The 21,748-nt window shown below is 30.5% G+C and overlaps 1 protein-coding gene across 1 annotated transcript; it reads left to right on the top strand.

Moving 5' to 3' along the window:
• The first annotated feature begins 217 nt into the window (after positions 1-217).
• Positions 218-14,641, top strand: LOC108774492 (endoplasmic reticulum aminopeptidase 1). Its single transcript, XM_018540621.1, has 15 exons — positions 218-368; positions 4,450-4,662; positions 6,394-6,549; positions 6,704-6,783; positions 9,211-9,307; positions 9,392-9,474; positions 9,546-9,751; positions 9,849-10,029; positions 10,233-10,458; positions 10,574-11,151; positions 11,239-11,473; positions 12,293-12,698; positions 12,814-12,956; positions 14,020-14,375; positions 14,483-14,641. The coding sequence occupies exons 1-15, from the start codon at positions 218-220 to the stop codon at positions 14,639-14,641; spliced, it is 3,270 nt and encodes a 1,089-aa protein (XP_018396123.1).
• The last annotated feature ends 7,107 nt before the right edge of the window (positions 14,642-21,748 follow it).

The following is a 21,748-nucleotide window of genomic DNA, read 5'->3' as shown; positions in this document are numbered from 1 at the left end:
GTCTGAAGATGGCAGATGGTCTATGCTCCGATATTTTTCGAGTGATATAAAGTAGCAATAATTAGCAGAACGTCAATCAGCAACAAATACGAAGTATGTCATTTGACAAACAAAGTACTTTAGAAACAAAGAAGAAAGTTTCTTCCGCTCGAAACTCCGACTTTGCCGAATAAAAAATCGGCCGGAGTAGCAGAGAAAGTAGAGAAGCGAGAATAAAATGCCGAAAGGAAGTCCAGGAAAGGATAGCAGCGAGCATATTCAATTGGAGCCTTTGTCTAGGACGCCTAAGCGACATGAATCTACAGACCCTGCGGAAATAGACGCGAAGGCACCGTTAAGACATGCCACGAGGAAAACGTGCGATTCGGGTATGTGTAACATTTTATTATGGATTTATTTCTTATTCCTGCACTAGACTGCACCAGAATTCTTTTTCTTGCTTTCACCAAATATCGTACACGTTTCAAAAGTGTATACCTACTACTTCAGCTATAGACAGTAGACCTTTATACTTTATTAAATTTCTATTTCACGCTGCAAAGAGTATGTGCTAAATATATTTATGAAAATTGCATAATGCAAAAACATAAAATATAATATAATCGATAAAAAGGTATTTCAGATGAAAAGGTAAAAAATGTACAATAAATTTTATTGATTGCCTCCGTGGTTTTTGCGAGAATTATTTCAAGTAGAAAGCAATGTGCGCGCGTCTTCATTAATTATACAGAATTTAGATCGTAACGATCCGCACGATATATTTGGAGTATTTGCTCAAATTGTGTTTTGCTCCGATAACTCTAGTGATTTTATGTTATTCAAATTTAATAAACCCCCCATCTTAACGTGAATACTGCTTATGTAGATGGTTGAGATAGCGCTCTCCCTCGATGCTCGCGTGACCACATATATAGGTTGGCATACATTTAAAATTTGCAAATTGCTGCCCTCCGTGACTTGCTCACGATACAAATCTTACTTAGGAAAATCTAAAGATAGGTGTAGCCTTATACCGAAGAAAGCTTTTCGAATTTACGATCTTCGCAGTAGTTTAATACATCTCAATTCTTGTCTTATTTATTACGTCCCCGCGTGTTCAGCGGACTGATTACCGGAGGACCAACCACACTAATAATCAAAAGCGTACGCAAGATTTCAGTTGGGGGGGAGGAACAAAATTCTATTTTTACACAAGATTTATTGAAACAGACCTACATTAACCCTTTATCCGTGTTCATTTCATATATAGACTCGACATAAAATATTTATTAAAAACTTGTATACTTTTCCATATTCTTTTATTTATTAAATAAAATTAATTATTAATTATTTGAAAGGTATACGCGCATATATTATAAAATAATTATTAAATAATTTATGTGTGATCTTTTTGTTGATAATACTGTAATACCACAAGAAGTTTAAAAACGCCTGGGTCAAAAAAGACCCCCGAACACGGGTAGAGGGTTAAAACCAATCTTCGAGGTTCTCTTCAGCAAACTTTCCTAATACTTGTTCACCTTTTCATGCTGACACTTGACGCTCATTTTCAACATCAAAGTAAATCACATGATAGATATTGACAAATATCAAGCGTCAATTGTGATCACTGACAAGTAAACCTACGGAAGTGTCACTCATCGATTTTAATAAAACTTTGCAAATTTGTAGAACTATGAAAAATTTTTGACACGTATTTTTTTTTATCGGCAAAGGTCCACTCTGAAAGGTGAAAACTACCCCTTGAAGGAAAAGGGTAGATTTAACGTATTAGGTAAAATAAATTGAAAATTTTAAAAAGTAATATGTGCTAAGAGGTTTTTGGGGTCGCTGAATCCCGCTTGATTAAATCTTATGTCAAAGGTATAAAATTCAAAATGTTAAATCTATCTCTTACCTTTAAGGGGTAGTTTCCACCCTTCAGAGTGGACCTTTGCCGATAAAAAAATATACGTGTCAAATATTTTTCCGTAGGTTTACTTGTGAGTGCAAACTTTTTCGGAAATCGACATGTTGGATTGATTACTGCTTATACGAGTACGTTATGGCCTTACTCTCTACTGTGATTGGACCTTATTATTCCGTCTGCAATGTCTTATAATCAGATTAATATCTTAAATATTAATATGGCTTTGCTAAAATTTAGTAGGGGCAACTGCCTCCCCTGCTTCCCTCTGCGTACGCTCTTGCTAATAGTACGTATTTTGAAACTAAATCGACCGGAAAAAGGATCGACGTTTATAACACCAGCCAATTCTTTCGGGACACGTAACTACCACGAACGTATTGCAGTCGGAAAGCGCATGAATGTTTCAATGCGTTTCGCCCAGCGTCGGAACTCGTTTGACCAGATGCGACATATATTTTAAAGTAACACGAGATTCACTGCGACCACAAAATACTAAATAACTCATATTATACAACGTTTTTTGTAGTCGAAGAAGTCTCGCTGGAACAACGTAGAAAAACAGAAAGGGTCATAAGTTCAAAAGTTCAGTCATTTATAGACGTTCCTTTTCTATCCATATTCATCAATGTCAAAATTAGTCTGTATCTTAACTTTATCGATTCGCAGATATTTTTGCTAATGTTATACTCTTAGAAATGTGATTTATTAAAGATTTACAAAAGAAGCATAATTTTATCTAACATTCAGCAAATATTCTTGTTTGTGTCTTTCTTTAAAATGTGATTAATTTTATGTCAATAGAAATCATATATCTTTATTGTGCTTTTACGTGTCTTTACTCAACCATGTCTTCTCTAAAATAACATTAAACATTCTTTTAATATTTGATTTTTAGTTTCTGCTGTGTGTGCGTGATTAAATTGTGCAAAAAAACTTCCATTATCAATAGAAGCAGAATGTTACTTCATAAATGACCGTAATATGATTGTCAGAGGGGTGCATAAAGAAAAGAAAATCGATATGGACCTCTCGAACAAACTGATCCATTCGCGATTCGCCAACAATTCTGATCTCAAAAAGGTCATGGGTGTATCTCATGTGGAATATAATACAATATTATATACATTTGCTTTATATATATATATATTGTGAAAACAGTCCTATATATAATTCTATTATCTATCGTAGTTTAATACAAAAAATGAGAGAAATTAATTAAAATTTTATATATATATATATACAACATCAATTTATTAAATATAATTATACAATATTTGAATACATAATAAGATCCAAATAAAAAATAATTTGTTATTTTGAAATTATAAATTAATAGTTATTTATTATAAATGATTTAAAGTCGAGAAGTGTAATAAAATATTGTACGTAATTTAAATGAAGATTCTCACAGAATTGTCAAAATTTGATTATATGTATGACATAAATACATGTAAATTTTTTTAAATCTTGACAAAAAGTATATAAAAAAGATGCCTCCGCGGAGTGAAAAATTTTCTTTAATACATTATATAATAAAATCAAGTAACTATAAATCATTCAAAACTCTTATATTAACTAAAAGTGACAATGAAAAGAAATAATAGATATAATAAACCTTTTTGTTGCTTTTATAAAATTAAAACAACAATATTCGATAAACTAAATATTTACAATTTAAAAAAATGCTACATAAAGACGTTCTAGAATCGGACCAAATTTTATCTATCAACCAAAACGAAATAGAAAGCCATAAAGCCCTTGCATTGTCTGGTTGACTGCTTCCGCAACTGAGACCAATATCACGATGGGCCACCAACGAAGGGGTTGCAAAGCATAGATCAGGGATGGCGCCACCGTAATGCTAACCACCCCAACTCACGAGGACCGGCAAAACCACCCCCGCAAAGCAGTCCACCACCCACGGGGTTTGGAAAGCCGCCATTTCTGCCTAACTCCGCAGTAGCTATATCCCACGCTTTTAATGCCAATGAAACATCAAGGAATGCGCGCTATAGACTCGCTGACGGTGTTGGGATACTCGACTTAGATTTTATAAGTCCGCGGTTTTTTGCGTACTGACAGTATTGGTTCTTTACAGTAGAGTTGATTGCGGTCGTGCTGCTTTCGCTGGTGTTGCATAAAGTCCGAGTCCCGGTTTGTGCTCGGTGCGTCCGTGTTCCGCACGAGTCAGCGCGTTTACACCGAATGAGTGACGTCGGTCGTTCGCGCGTCACTACTCGCATTTGATTCCTGGTGTTGCTCACTGAATTCCACGCGTCATCTCAAAAGCGTGCTATCGATAAAGCATTAAGATTACTGATTGAGGTTTACGCCTAAAAAAAGCCTAAAAAAAGGCTCAACTTAATTCGATCACATTGTTGCAATTGCGTGTAGCAAATGATAGACAAACTTGAGCCGATAGTAACTGATACGGCTCAAATAACCGTGGTGGCACACGTGAACCGGCTTCACGGAGAATTAAATTCCAAACGCCATCTATTAAAATCGAAATTTTTCCTCGTTGAAGCTTCAATTTTAAGACAACGGTACAGTGGCGAAAGCTCGTTCGAAGGAAAAACTACGAGGCGACGATCAAGCGTCCGCGCAAATACTGGCTGAACAGAGAGAGCCGCTCATAAAAGTCTCCTATGCCTCAAAAGACGGTCAGGTAAAAGAACTCGTTCATCGAAGACCACCACCAAATCAGTTCGCGATGAGCGAGCAGGATGTGGACGATGTTGCTTTTCTGACAGGTGAGATCTCCCTATTGGGTGGCTCGTTGGGGAGTAGAACATTATGCGATCGCGTGCTTCTGACTCTTTCTCTGGTACATGTATACTATACCTAGATTATTTTCTATAAGAACTTGGTCAGATGGCCCACTTATAGTTCTTCACGAGCTGCGAATAGACTATAAAGCACGTGAGTGCAATCAATAAAACGAAAGCTTCCTCTGATCTTTCGAATTACAGCGTGCACGCTTCGTTTTCATCCACCCACGTTGTGATACTTTGTATCGCAATTATACACAGCTTTTATTGTTAAGATCTCTATTAACATCAGAAATAGATACGTATGACGAGTTGATAATTTTGTTCAATGATTTCATTGCACACATGTATTTATATGTATACGCGATTGTGTAAGAAAATATATTTGCAAAAATATTATACGCGTTATAAATGTCATATAATTTATACGAATTGTTTATTTTCAAGACTTATAGATTATAGATTTATTTTATTGTTATTTAAATTATAAATTCCAATAAAAACCGAATGGAATAAAGCTAATGCATTAACACTACGTAAAAATCTCTAAGACAAATCTTAATTAAAAAAAATTTTTTTGTATAAAATTCCTTTCACAGTTTAAGAATATTAACTACAAAAGTAATAAATTAAAATTATTCATGTTTAAACAAATAAAATAATTTTAAAGAGATTATAAAATTTTAAGGTAATTAAAAGATACATAATTTGTTCATTAAAAATGTTACAATTTCAACATCAAATTAAAAAAGATGTATCAAATCTAAATATTATAAAAATAAATATGCTTTTTTACTGTTTTAAATAGAATTAAAGATTTATACCTATAAGATTTACTGGCGTATATATAGGTTTATAGTTTAATTTAAAAGTATTTTAAAAATTAAAAATATTAACATTCGAATTGCTAAAAATGTTTTACTTTATTTTTTGTATGAGTTAAGTGCACTAGTTATTCTGCATAGTCGTGCAGTAATGCAAAATCTAGTTCAAGAGCTTAATCGTGAGGAGAACAAATGTTTCATTATACATGCATCAAAGTATTAAATTAATAACGATGAATATAATTTATAAATTAAATTTAGTTAAATTATACGCAAATAGTATCTTTTATGTACATTTGTAAGTAATTAAATTATTTTTTTATATGTATATACAAAATAATTATAATTTGGAAATTTATTTTTAAAATAATTTATCTCTTTATTTTGTAATTATACTAACTTCTTATTTAGATTTATTGCACATGTGAAAACAAAATGAAGCTGGTAAAGAAAGAAATTTTAGATTATATATTAATTGCTATGAAATAAAATTTGACGTACCTGTAATTAATTATAGTTAATTATACTAAATTAATTATATAAATACAAAGATAACGCTTGTTATATTTAAAAAAAACAACGATGATATTAAAATATGGTATTAAAAACAAGCAATAAAATAAAAGATGACAATATCTATCATCAATATCAATATCTATCATGAGATCTTATTTTTAAATTTATAGAATAATTTGATAAATATTGTCATCTTTTATTTGTTGTTTGTTTTTAATACCGTATTTTAATATCATCATTTGTTGTTTTTTAAATTAATTATGTTAATTAACTGTAAGTTGTATATACGCAATTATAATTTCAGTGTAATTTATACACTGTAATTACACGATCTTGGAGCAAATTTCTTTCTACAGGGTATTCCTTGTTTCAGGAGATAGCAGCGCAGGATTGCACAGACGTAACTTTTATGAGCGCGCAAATGAAGTCGTTAGATGTTCTGAGAGAAAGACTTACTGTGTGCTTTGTATTTGTTGCATGGTACTGCTTGTTACATCACTTATCATCGCCTTGGCGCCTTTACGAACTGGTATTTAAATCTCTATTTTGAGCGAGCGTCATTATTCTTAAAAGTCACAATATTATATCGCACACATTCAGACATCATAAATTTAATTTTTGCATAAAGATCACATTTTTATATTTATTTTTTATTTTCAAATACATATTATTTTTCTTTTTAGGCTGTGTTTGTTCTGAAAAAGACTCGAGTACAATTATGGATGACGAAAAGGATGCCGTACCTCGGATGGAGAATGGAGAGGTACGCACATTTAAATACATGTCAAGATATTAATATAGTTAATATAATATTTAAGACAAAAAATTATATTTATCTTGTTTACTTTTGAAAAATTTTTCCATTTAATTGATCAACAATGAGTCAATAAACTAGATATTAAATTTGATATTGAATTTAATAAATATAAAAGTAGATATTTATTGTCATAATTATATCTACTGATTCATTTTTTATTATCCTGTATTGTGTGCATATATATAGCCTTACTTTGATACTCTAAAGCAAATTTCAAATTTCTATTTTTTGTAGATTTTTAATTTTATGATATTAAAAATATCATAAAATTAAAGTTCGTTACGAATCCGTACTTAAAAATTGAAAGATCGAAGTAGCTGATCTAATATGGCGGACGGAAATGTATCGGAAATCCTAAAAATTTTTCAATTTTGGTGAAATTTGGTATATTGGTGATTTAGGGGACGATCGTTACGAATCTTTAGTCAAAAATTGAAAGTTCGAAATAGTTGATCCAATATGGCGGACGGAAATGTTACTGAAATCCTTAAGATTCTTCGATTTTATTGAAATTTGGTTACAGGTGGTTTTTGGGGACGTTCGTTACGAATCCGTATTTAAAAATTGAAAGTTCAAAATGGCGTTTTGATTCAGTCTTCTAAAATCTGTTTTTGTTAATCTGGCGGATGGAATATAAGGGGGATTTTGGTTTTAGGTGTGTTTTTGAAGTAGAATTTAAATTAGCAAAAAAAAGCCCTTCAAGAATATGTAGTTGATTTTTCACTTGCTGCTATTTTTCTTTGAAAAATTGATGGACGTGCCAACTTTAGTCTTAAGTCAGCACAGCCACACTGTGGATCGAATCCTTCGACGTAAATGATGAGAAAAAAAAATCGGATTCTGGATATTCTTAGAGCAAATAATTCTAAAAACATTTTGAGACCAAAATGATCCCGGCAATTGATTGCTTTAATGTACTTTACTCTTGTACGCGACCCAGCACAGCCACACTGTGGGTTGAATTTTTCGACGTAAACGATGAGCAAAATATCGGATTCTGGATATTCTTAGAGCAAATAATTCTAAAAACATTTTGAGACCAAAATGATCCCGGCAATTGATTGCTTTAATGTACTTTACTCTTGTACGCGACCCAGCACAGCCACACTGTGGGTCGAATTTTTCGACGTAAACGATGAGCAAAATGTCGGATTCTGGATATTCTTAGAGCAAATAATTCTAGATACATTTTGAGACCAAAATGATCCCGGCAATTGATTGCTTTAATGTACTTTACTCTTGTACGCGAGTCAGCACAGCCATACTGTGGGTCGAATTTTTCGACGTAAACGATGAGCAAAAAATTCGGATTGTGAACATTCTTAGAGCAAATAATTCTAGAAACATTTTGAGATCAAAATGATCCCGTCAATTAATTGCTTTAATGTACTTTACTCTTGTACGCGAACCTTTTTTCATGTTTAAAGTAACTTTTATTGCGTACACAAAGTTCAAAATATTTTTTTTTCTTTATAACAAAGGTATAATGCATTATCATATGTTTTAATGATCTGTGTTGATGTTTTTTATATTTGAGTTGATTTTTATCTAGGTTTTTATTTAAAAAAAATTATATGAACCATAAAATACCATTAAGGAAGAATAGTAACATCGATGCCTGATGTCAGTTCTATCTAACGTTACAATTGTCCCCGTACTTACTGATTTTATTTTAGTATTGTTTTGTTGTTCCTTCATATTTTAATTTTATACTTATTAGAGGAAAAGTATTTTTTTCGTTTTGTCCTTTTCATAAATTTTATTATCATTAAATATAAAGCAGTACCTACATATAATAAATACATATGAACAATAATATACAATAAATGTTTATAATTATATATAAAGGTTTATTAATAAACCCAATAAAATAATCATTATTTTATTTATGTGATATAATTGTCCCTCTTCTACTGTTACAATGGTCCCGGGAGTTGGGACGATTGTAACAATATTCCTCATAGTCTTTAAACGAACCTAACCTTTTTTTAGTTACATTGAAAAATTGAATCAAAGAAAATTTTGTAGCTAAATAAATTCTACATCTAAAAGAATATACTTTTTTAATGTAAATATTATATTTTAACTATTATAACACTTTAAAGTCAAAATGTTACTTTTGTTTCCGGTCTCCCCTATATATTATAGGAATGTATTATTCATGTAGAGGGAAGGAATGGGATATAATTCATGAAAAATTTGCAAATTCTTATAAATAAGACGTAAAATGGCATAATAACGTATAAAATGTGTTTACAAAGTTTTGCACACAGTACAGGATAATAAAATATTAATCAGTGAATATAATTATAGCAATAAATATATATTTTTATACTTATTGAATTCAATATCGAATAATAATAAATTTTACAGATATTTCCATGGGATAACATAAGATTACCTGCCTTCGCACATCCTACTAGGTACAATATTACCATGCATCCAAATCTTACCACCTTAGAATTTAGAGGTAAATTAAAAAAGTTTTGTGTTTAAATAAAGAAATGTATCATTATTTGTACATAATAAATTTATGATTTGTTTTCATTTGTAGGACGAGTCACAATCGAATTCTATGTTGATGAAGAGTCCAAATTTATCGTCTTCCATAGTAAGAACTTGACAATAAAGGAACAAGTAAGTAACATTACGATCACATGTACAATACAATATCAGTCTTTGTTTAATTTTCGAGAGTTGACTTTTAGATAGTCAAAGAGGGTCAAGAAGAGCTGAAAATCGCGAAGTTACTCGAGTATCCAAAGCGCGAGCAGTTATATCTAGAATTAGAAGACTTATCGTTTCGAAAAAAGAACAATTACACGCTATTCTTGAGTTTTAATTCAACATTAAACTCTACTGAACTTAAAGGATTTTATTTTAGCAGTTATATCACTCCTGAAGGAGATTACAGGTAACTTCAAAATTATGATTATTCCCTTTATAACAGGTGAATACTTTATCGTTACTTGAATAAGACTGAGCTTTTCAATTTTTTCTTTAATTTTTAGATATTTAGCTACAACTCGTTTCGAACCGACATACGCGCGCATGGCCTTTCCTTGTTTCGATGAACCACAATTTAAAGCTAAATTTAAGATATCAATATATAGAGACAGATTTCATATTGCGTTATGTAATATGCCCGCTATAAATACCGAGGAGGCCGGATTTTACTTGGGTACAAATCTCGTAAGTACATTAGTAAGTAAATACAAATATATTACTTATTTAATTTGATGTGACAGCTACACGATTAACATCTCTAAAGTATCACCATGTTTTTACTTGCCGATCGTAAGCATGACAGATCAGATCACATTATTGCAATTATGGTATTATCTGTGAATGACCACATTTACATCAACCTAGTTCAGGATAATGTTGCTTTTCAGCTACGCGACGATTTTCAAGAATCAGTAGACATGTCAACGTATTTGGTGGCTTTTGTGGTATGCGATTTTAAAAGAGTTTATGAATTAACAAAGAGAAATACGTCTGTAAGTGTGTATGCCTCATCTCATATGCTTCCACATATGAAATATGCCATGACCACTGCTGCTCGTATTATGGATTACTTTGAATCTTTCTTTGGCATACCTTATCCTTTGCCAAAGCAAGGTACGCTTCTCAAACAGAATATGAATAAAACATATAATATGTACTTATGAAAAGATTGTTAATACTTTGTTTTAATATACAATGTTTTATAATATATGTTTCTTTTTGTGCTTAGATATAATAGCAATTCCTGATTTTGAGCCGATTGCTATGGAAAATTGGGGCCTAATTACTATTCGAGAATCGTTTTTAATGTATGATCCACAAGAAACACCTACTGAAATACAAGAATACATAGCCGTTATTATGGCTCACGAATTGGCTCATCAATGGTTCGGCAATCTCGTGACAATGAAATGGTGGAATGATCTGTGGCTGAATGAAGGTGCTGCAACGTTCTTTGAATATAAAGGCGTGAATCATATTTTCCCCGAATGGAGTATGATGGATTTGTTCATATTACACAAAACGCAACGAGCACTCGAACTCGATGCACTAGCCAACAGTCACCCTGTAAGTGTATCCGTCGAAAACCCCATTGAGATAGAAAGCATATTCGATACGGTTAGCTATTACAAAGGTGCTTCCGTCCTCTATATGTTGGAAGTAGTTTTATGCGCGTGTGCTTTTCAAGGCGGACTAAATGATTATCTAAATATGCACGCATATGGAAATACGGAGACCAATGATTTGTGGGAGGTTCTTACAAAACATTCTAAAAATTCATCTACTAGCACAGAACTCGATGTGAAAGTAAGTGCGATAAGTATAAGATATAAGAATAATTATTTTGCGCATTTTTTGCTGCACGTATTTAATATAATTGAAACATATTGGCAGACTATAATGAACACTTGGATCCAACAAATGGGCTTCCCACTTGTTACCATCATCCGTGAAGACAATATTATCACAGCGACCCAAAAAAGATTCCTTGCTTCACCTCGAGAAGGAGTAAATACTTCGCATCCCAAATCATCCTTTGACTACAAGTGGTACATCCCGTTACACTGTTATACAGATCAGGATGACTCCGCAGAATCTTATATGGAAGTGTGGATGAATATGACCAATGGTAACAATTATATTAAAATTTATTTAATTAGATTTCGCTCGTTTTTTTGCAATGCAAAGTATAAAGAAAAAACTGTCTAAATTGAGCGGTGATAAGATTTTTTTATGTAATAAATTTTTTATGCAATAAATTTCTAGTTTACAATGTTAATACAACATAAAAATAAAAAATAAATATAAAAATAAATATAAAATAATATAAATATAATATCGAACGTTTTTTTAGAACTTACAGGTCCTTCTTCAGCGATTCTTATAGATGTTACAATGTCATAGAGATAAACGCGTAATTGTACTACATCATGTCGCTTCGACCGTAAGATTACGCGTTTATCTCTATGACATTGTAACATCTATAAGAATCGCTGAAGAAAGACCTGTGAGTTCCAAAAGAACATTTGATATTATATTTATATATTATTTTATAAACTATCTCAACAGACCAACATTTTTTATTTAATATTATTATTATTATTGTTTAATATTAATATTATTATTAGATAAAAAGGTTTAAATTTTTGTATTATATATGTCAATCACCACGCGTAAGAACGTATGTGTGGCGCCACTTGTTAGAAAAATCCGCATTTCATAGATATCCACCTAATACATGCACATACATTTATATACATTATATATGTGCATATAAAATGTATATAAGATATAACTAGTCCTCTTTCAATTTTGTCACGCAAGGTCTTATGTGAAAGCGTAATCTATATATGTAAATCTATAATTCAGAAGACACATGCTTTTGGCACATCTGATTTCTGCAAATTCTAATTAAGAAATTAAGACAATTATTTCATATTTTATTTAGCAACTTTCGACATATCGAGCGATGTCGAATACATCAAATGCAATATCAACCAAACTGGTTTTTATCGAGTAAATTATCCGAAGAAGATGTGGATCTCGATCATTAATACTTTGATGAAGAATCACACCAAGTTTAGTCCGGCAGATCGGGCGAGTCTCATCGACGATGCATTTTCGCTTTGCGATGCGGGCGAGGTGGATGCTTCAATCCCATTAGAACTTTCGCTTTACCTTGCCAATGAAAGAGATTATGCGCCATGGGCAACCGTACTTCGATATTTGAACTTTTGGAAAGATAGACTCGCCGAGAGTACAGCATATAAAAAATATATCATATTTTTTAGACAACTGATGGGTCCAATTACAAGATATATTGGTTTGATGGATCAAGGATCTCACTTGGAAAAGTACAGTATATTATTTAAAAAATTTTTCTTTATTTAAAAAATTGTTCTTTAATTGTTAGATATTCACTGACTAACACAACGAACAGGATATTAATCCAAATTTATTTTAATGTAGATTATTGAGAACAGCAGTACTAAAATCCGCTGTTGAATTAGAAATAGACGATGTAGTGACACCTGCAAAAAGACTTTTTGAAGATTGGATATCGAAAGGAATACGCATCGCGCCCAATATACGAAAAATCGTTTATATGGCAGGTAAAGAAAGAATATATTATATTTAATATATAAATTGTTGTTTATCATTATCAATAATATAATATCAATATAATTAAAAAAATAAACGATATTAAAAGGCTACGAGTTTATGTTAAGATGTAAGTTGCTCTTCAATTTTAATTCCTTAACATTTTAATATATTAAGGAATTGAAATATGAAATTATACTTATATTCTGTTTAAATTAAAGAGCAACTTACATCTTAACAATAAACTCGTAGCCTTTTATTTTTTGAAATTTTCAGTTTCAATTGTTTAACATTTTCAATATAATTATATATAGTTCGGTATTTATATCCCTGATAGCAAAATATTGCCAATTTGCGCGCAAATTGGCAGCGAACTCGATCAGATTTTGACTACAAAGCCATAGCCATCTGCGTCTGCATTTGGCTATGAATTTGGCGACAACATTTGTTGACATGTTTTGTAGCAGATTTGTAACAAAAACCGAGCAGAGTCTGCTGACAAATATCTGGTAATACAGACTCTGTCTACAATTTGTTGCCAATCTGCAATCAAAAATTGTCAGCAGACTCTGCTCCAAATCTGTTTCCGCAGGTTTTGTTATCAGGAATAATAGAATATTTTTAAAACCACACATCTTAAATGCCATAACCACATAAACCAATCACAGCAACATTAGCATCTATCTTAAATGTCATAATGCAAATCGATCAGAGCAATAGTCTCGATCCACAATCTTACTTTAAGAGGCCTTAAACCGTAAGTCGAAAAAGGTTAAATGATATTAATTTCTGTTTTTAAACTGCTTTGCACAGTCTTCAGTCTTTAATCGTTAGACTTAAGCGAATTGAGCAAAATCCAATTCTTACGGCCTAAAAGCATAAATTCTCTGATGATCAATATATCACTTACAACTTATGACTTATTACGGCCTCTTAAAGCAAAGTTGTGGATCCAGACATATGGTATCTTAAGATGTTAATTAAGATAATCTTTAAATAAGAACTAATTATAAATACCAGTCTTTTAGAGAAAAACGCGAAGTAAAATAATTTGTAACATTAATATGTTTGTAGGTATCAAGTTCGGAAAAGTGGCTGACTGGCAACATTGCTTTGACGTTTATCTTAAAACACAAATCCAAAGTGAAAAATTATTAATGTTGCAAGCTTTAGGCACGACGATGGATCCTTGGTTACTTAAACGTTATCTTCGATTATCACTGAACCGGACTCTGTTTAAGGCGCAAGAAGTTAATACTGTCATAACGTCCGTTGCTGCCAATCCGCACGGACATTACCTCGCTTGGCGTCACATTAAAGCTTATTGGCCGCAAATAGAAGCACTGTATGTAAACGAATCGCTCTCGATAAGCAATCTCATACTTAGCGTTGTTCCTGACTACTTCATTACGGAATACGATTATCGCGAAGTAAGAGAAAGTCATTTCTTTGAAATTTTAATTTTTTAAAAGTAATTACATTTGATCTTTTTTTTTAAATTATACCATGATGAAAATGTCTTATAATTTTTTTCTAGGTTTCAGAATTCTTCAAGCAGCGCGACGTTCGTAGTGCTAACCGCACTCTGCAACAAAGCTTAGAGATGATAAAATTCAACATTCACTGGATAAAAATAAATGCAAAAAGCGTAAATGATTGGCTTATTACACATTTAGTAAAGATAAATAAAAGTTAACCTTCGGTCGCCAAAAAGAAACTGATCAAAATGAAAAAAAATTTAGTGGTGCATTCAATCGTGATACCATTATGGATAACTTTTCTACAATTCTTCATATATCCTTAAGAAATACGTGATACAAATAAAAAGTGAGATTCTCGATTATTTAAAGAGCTAAAAGAATCTCAAACGTCATCTAGGTATAAATTTATGGATCAAAAGCTAATCATTTTTGTCAGTTTCATTAGGAAGTCGTTTCGGTCAAGCAAATTGAATTTAAAAGATGACAACTTTTGAACGAGTTTAAATCGTTTTTCTTTAGAAAGACACTTATCCTGTATAAAATTTGTTATAATTTGCTTGTCGGAAAGGATTCTCTAATGAGTTTATAAGGGAAAAGCCGAATTGTTTTATATGTAATACATTATACACCGACTTATACACATTTTTGAAAGTATTTATTTAATGTATGCAGTACGTGCCAGTTGAATCATTAAGTATAAAAAAAACATAACGAGAGAGCAAAGACATCATTGTTCTTAGGGTAGTCATTGACATTTGGCAAATAAGAGCTAACGACATACGCCTATTGGCATTGGAAGACCTGGTTCCAGCAATGTAAGATTAATTTTAATCGGTTTAATTTACTGTTTATCTTTTTTCTAATTCTTATAATTAAAAAAAGGTAGTAGTTAAACCGAGATTAAGTTAATCTTACATGGATAAAGTCGGGCTTTAGTCTTTCAAGTTTGCTACATTTTAATATAATAAAAAAAGGTAATCATTTTCATGTGATGTCTAAATCTTAAATTTTTTTAATTGCACTATTTTATCACTACAACATTGCTTTAACAGGGAAAGTCGAGCTTGCGACAAATTTGTCGAAGAAAACGCTGATTATATATTATATTATTCACGTACGTCCTATGCGTAAGTCTGCAACATAGCAGATATTTAGAGATAATAGAATTATCATGACTGTATGAGCAATCGTTCGACACATTTAAGTAGCATATCAGTGTATGACAAAAAGAGACATAATACGCTAAATCTTTCAGGTCTATGCCATAAGCACCATCCAGAGAGATATGGCGGTGTTAGGTGGTTAAAGATAAACTCGATTGCGAGAGCCAACTGGATATATGTCAAATTAATTGTAAAAATCGATGTATATCGTGTGTATTGCATATTCATGTTCACTAAAGGTTCGCTGGAGGCGCAGGACACGTCTTGTATGAGGTTCATTGTTCTCCATGCGAATAGAGAATTGAATATTTTATTATGAGAAAATAAATAAATTTGTGTAATCTATAAACACTTTATATATACAAATGTATGGTGTACATGTATTAATATACGACAATAGGATGGCCTTTATTTTTCGAACACGGAATTTTTTTAGTCTCATAATTCACAACGGTTCCTTTTTATATAAAAAAACAATCTCTGTAAAATTTCAGCTCAATCGAATTACGGTAAAGAGTGTCGAAAGACGATTGATTTTTCATATGTACTGATTTTTAGGATGTGTATTTAAATATAATATAAATCTAATATAAAATATAAATAAATTTAAAGTAAAAATAAACGGTCTATATCGAGCTAAATGAATATAATGTTGTTCTTAAATTTTATAATATAAATAAGAACATAAAACTAACTAAAGTGTCGTACACGTTTCGGAACTCATAGGTCTTTCTTCAGCGATTTTTACAAATGTTTGTGCCGTTGGATTGATAATATTTTCTTATGATATGTGATGATGCGATACAGACATACTGATATAATAATTATAGTTTGAATTGATTTTCCTATCCTCAATGGAAATTGAAAGTGACAGATCTTTGAGGGTTTCTTGGATCTTTTTTTACAATTGAAGATAATAAAATCACTATAGATTGGTTCCATAAAAACCTTTTCAGGCAGATACCTTTTCTTTGTTTTTAACCATCCTATTTCCCACAAAATTGAATCTGTTTGCAATTTAGTAGATACAGAGCAATCCTTCTCTCCTACCCGACTTTTCATTAAAAAAAACATCGAATTACTGAAAAACATACCCCTACAAAATTTTTCTTATTTTACTTCACTGTACTGGTGAGTTTCTCAATTTGTCTTCCTAAACTTTACTAACTATTATTAAAATGATAATGTTTCATTAAATCTTCTATTCATTGCCAAAAAAACCATCGAATTTTTTGTCAAAGTTGAACGAAGATGAAGGAGTTACCACTCTCTGGTTCAGCCATTGAAGACTATATTTAATATTATTACTGTTCAGATCATTGAAGATGGCTTAGAGTGAAGCCGAAACGTCTGAAAAATTATTATAAGTATTAGTTTAATAAAATATTAATTATTAATTCGCACTATATATATAATTACTACAGATTGACTCACATTAGCCCGTTTTTATTCTTAATTTAAAAAATGGTTTTTTTGCGATATTTGACATTTTTTTCATAAAGAAGGTCAACGTTATATTGAAATTTCGATCAGGAGTCATGAATGTATTCTTCATCCCCTAAAAAATGCATTTTTTTAATTTCAATACCTTCACGGAAAAAAAAATATAATTCACATAACCAGAAATATTTTATGTGAGCAATATAGCTATATCATCCTAGTTATCTTTATGTGATAAGAATGTGTATGGTTGATATGATTTATTTACTTTGATGTGTCAACTATCTTAATATAGTTACCGTGATCTGATTGTGACAATCATTTACTACGAATAAGTTATCTATCCGTCAAATATGAACGACTCAGAAGTTGCAATTTAAATTATTCAATTCGATTATCAAGATATCTATAATTAACTTAAACACATAATTCTAAGTATATAATTCTTTGAATTTTTTTAATCGTTAATATTTCATCAAAAATTAATTTATCTAGTCAAATTATATTTTTTCATGTATTTCTTTTACAAGTTAGTACTAATTTCTATTTATAATAAGAAAATGTTTTGTGCGGTGATATTTTTGATAAAAAAATATAATAAGTTTCTACGTCTTTTTATCAAAAATATCACCGCACGAAACATTTCTTTATTATAAATAGAAATTGGTAGTAACTTAACCTATTTTTATATAATAGTTTGGTTCATTTACAATGATCTAAGAGCGGTGATAACTATTAGTCTTTACACCACATCAACATAATTTGTCTAAACTAACCAAATGATCCATTTACCATTAAAAGTATTCGTGGTTGAATGTTCAAGAAACAATCTGGTTGTAGCAATCAGATACCGTCATTACTACATTATAAATCATTCAATCATTGTACTGTGGTTCAAGCACACACACAACCACATAAATATATGTAGTTGCTCCATATTTTACTCTTCAATCTGGTTGGCATTACCAGATTTCTGTAGAGACTAACCAAATTGTTTTTCCATGTTACTTTTTTAGCCATGTTATGAAAGATAGGAGCTACTATTTCGAATATAAGGATTGGTAACGCTAAAATCACTTCAGCGGCATTTATAATCACTAACTACCTGCAATATAATTTGCTTTTCTTTTTCATTTCTAGTTATTTGGATAATGGATTAAAAACATTGAATAAATATTAATTGTAATATAAATGTAAAATATTTATATTATCACATTCTATTTTAAGACCTTTAGATGCCTTTCGGCATTCTTTCCCGTTATCCATTTAAGCTGAAATTTTACAGGAACTATTTTTTCATAAAATGGAACTATTTTATGGGGTGAGAAAAAAAATTTAAAAATAATTTCGACCTAATATAAATAAGAACCACCCTAATACAACAATGTCGTGTTTTTCGAACACTTTGTGAAGATCTAGATGCTGAAGTAAACTGTCAATGCTGGACTTACCTAGGATTTTCTTGTCACAGTTTTTAAGGCATGCGTTTAATTCTAGAAAATTTTGGTTAACAGTGATAAGTCTTAATTTTAAACAGGATGTGTCAATTTTTCAGTGCGAATGACAAATTTTTTTTCGATCGTGTAATTAACTGTTTAGACAATAAATACTAGAAAATAATGAGATAAATTGAAAAGTATTTAATTATCCCTGTGGTGGAAAAACTTTTATAAAAAACTATATAGATTGAGACAAAATTTAAAAAAATTTTAATTATGAGATATTTGTAGTGGGATGTAAAGTGACGCGTTGTTTGTTGGAAAAAGCATAAAAAATTCTTCGGCCTCAAATAATGTCACTCTACGTCCCACTATGAATATCTATGAAAAATTAAGAATTTCTAAAAATAAGATCTTGTCTCAATTTATGCAGTTTTTCTGTACTTTTTCGTAAAAGTTTTTTTCCGCCAAGGATATTATATGTCAATTGTTTTAATAATAATTAAGTTTATGTTCTGGAATGAAATACGTAGGCATCTAATAAAACTGATCACACGGATGTCAAGATCTGCTAAGTGTCTAATAGTTATACAAGGAAAACAAAATTAATGTACAAACATTCATGTGCTCTCCAATTTTACTCCTTAAATATTTCTTAATTCTGTCGATTAATTGTATCCGAAATACGTATGTTCTTGTAAAAATATATTTAAAATTTAAGCACTTGTTTAAATGATACACATTACTTATCGTCACGCTCGTTACACACGACGGTTCTTCGGTATTTCTTGCCACAAATTTCTACTGCCATTTTGTGCTTGCCACCACTAATGCCCACTACCACATGACATTATCTAATACTTATAATTAGTGCTTTTCTTATTGGATCAATAACGGCGTATAATTTGTTTACGTTTATCGCATTTATGTAGTACGTTTCATGAGCGAACTGAGGACACGCACGTAGAAATCTCTACACATAATACGTATACAATTCTCGCACATGGAGAAAAATCTGTAAATAATTGCAGTATGAAATCGTTTTTCATTTTTCCATTTAATAGATTTTGATACATTCGCCAAACGGCGAATTAATGAATCGATGCACAATTAAATATCTTATGTGTAAATAGCATATTTTTTCACTAATGAAAATTTTCTCTTATTAAAAAAAACGTTAACGAATGGTAGTCGCTCCAGAATTTTTAAGAAAGGAGCGAACCAACTGGCCTATTTTCACATTTTTACAATGTCCAAAAGTATAGTACTCATGTAAATGCATACGTAATGTATAATCATTTCGTAACTTATATGTTTATGGATCAAAATTGTAGCTGTGAATTTCAATTTAATAACATATTCTTCAAATATTCGACGTTTTCCTTTTTATGATATTTAGATCAGGATTATTATATTATTTAGTTTTAAATAAATAATTTATTAAGGAAGATAATATCAGTTTTATTTCTTTTTGAGAAAAATTTTATAATATTGTACAAAATCGTTTGTACACGAGACGACACAAAAAATGCTGTATCTGGAAAGACTGGATAGTAATCAAGAGTATATACTTACATATTTCACACAATTACACGACTCTATTATATCTTAAGAAAATGCGCGCGTACGCGCAAGACTGTCTCTTATATTAATGTGAATGAATTAACATAACAATATATATTATATATCGTTCTCAATTGTATTGTTGTCATACTTGTCATAAATATTTTATCGTATAAAAAATATGAAACATGTACAAGCATATGAATAAATATGTATTATATGTTTAAAGTACATCTCTGATATGTATTTTTCCTCTTAAATTTTATTTTTTAAAATCAACATATACATTTTTTATCCTTTTCTTTTTTTTTAAATATAATAATAATAGTATACACACAATAACGTTAAATGAAAGGATATAGCGGAATAAGCATGTGAAATGGGCTCACTGATTGAGCTCAAATTGATGTCACTAGTTGCCATCCTTGAGATATTAAACTTCCCTCAAAATTGTATTTTTGGCGGAGTTATGTAGGGGGAAAGTGAAACAGGAAAAGTGATTTTTCACGTCTTATAAGTTAGCAGAACAAAGTGAACAGAATCGATTTTAACCAATATTTTTATTTATTACACATTTGTTCCTAAAAAGTTGCCAAAGAAAAAATTTATTGCTCTGTAGGTTTATTTAAAAAATAATGTTTCGTTAAAGAAAGATTAAGTTAGCAGAACAATACCTATAACAAAGCCAATCTACACACAAAAATAACGTAGAAATTTGTTGCTAATTTGTTGCTATCAAAATATCATTATTTTGAATATATCACATACTAAAAAAAAAGTGTAAATAACAACGAGAAACCTCAGCGTGCTGACGGAACAAGAGTAAAGTATCAATATAAAAGATTTGTTGCTCGCTTGAAATTGGTACTGGAATGTCGTTTGAATTTATTGCTTTTGAAATATGCAATTTAAGAATTTGTTGCTTACAAAATAAGTATAAATAATTACGAAACACCTCAGCGTGCTGGCGAAAAAAAGAGTACTTTTTGAAAGCAACAAATTCGTAAATTGCATATTCAGAGAGAACTAATATGTAAACCTTGATTTTTCGCAGCTCGAAGCAGTAAATAATCTTTAGAAAATCCTTTGAAAGTCTTCAGTGAAATCTCTGAAAATATATAATTGAAATAAATTTAACACTATGAATATGACACATTTATTCTTGACCTAAAATACAAAAGAAAGAATCTAAAGTTTAAATAATTATTAGTCTATATTAAATTAAGCAAAATTAAAGAACTGAATATTCCATCCACTTAATTAAAATATATGTACTTAATAAATAGCCTAAATAACTTTCAGTCTATAAAACAATTTTGGAATAAAATACACTTATTAAGTTAACAGCTTAAATAATTTTTAGTCTATACAAAAGATAAGGAATAACTTCTTACAATCACTAATATCCTAGATCCTAAGTACATTAAAAATTCTTTGATTATTTCCAACAAAACCTGAAAAAGTATAACTGAAATAACTCTAATATTATGAAAATGACAAATTTACTCTTATCCTACAATATAAAAAAAATCTAAAGTTTAAATAACTATTTGTTTATACTAAAGTAAGCTAAATTAGAGAAATGAATATACCATCTATTGAATTAAGATATATTTATATATCTAGTGAATAGTCGAAATATAATTTTTAGTCTATAAGACAATTTTGTAATAAATTACACTTATTTAGTTAATTGCCTGGATAATTTTTTATCCAT

This window comes from Cyphomyrmex costatus, unplaced genomic scaffold (assembly GCF_001594065.2).
Source record: "Cyphomyrmex costatus isolate MS0001 unplaced genomic scaffold, Ccosl1.0 scaffold255, whole genome shotgun sequence".
NCBI classification, from domain to species: domain Eukaryota; kingdom Metazoa; phylum Arthropoda; class Insecta; order Hymenoptera; family Formicidae; genus Cyphomyrmex; species Cyphomyrmex costatus.
This window is presented reverse-complemented; position numbering and strand designations above follow the sequence as displayed.

Excerpts from the sequence above, each read along its gene's own strand:
- LOC108774492 (XM_018540621.1), top strand. The coding sequence starts at position 218 with ATGCCGAAAGGAAGTCCAGGAAAGGATAGCAGCGAGCATATTCAATTG. Across the intron at positions 6,550-6,703 it reads CTTGGCGCCTTTACGAACTG|GCTGTGTTTGTTCTGAAAAA; the intron begins GTATTTAAATCT and ends TTTTCTTTTTAG. Across the intron at positions 11,152-11,238 it reads GCACAGAACTCGATGTGAAA|ACTATAATGAACACTTGGAT; the intron begins GTAAGTGCGATA and ends ACATATTGGCAG.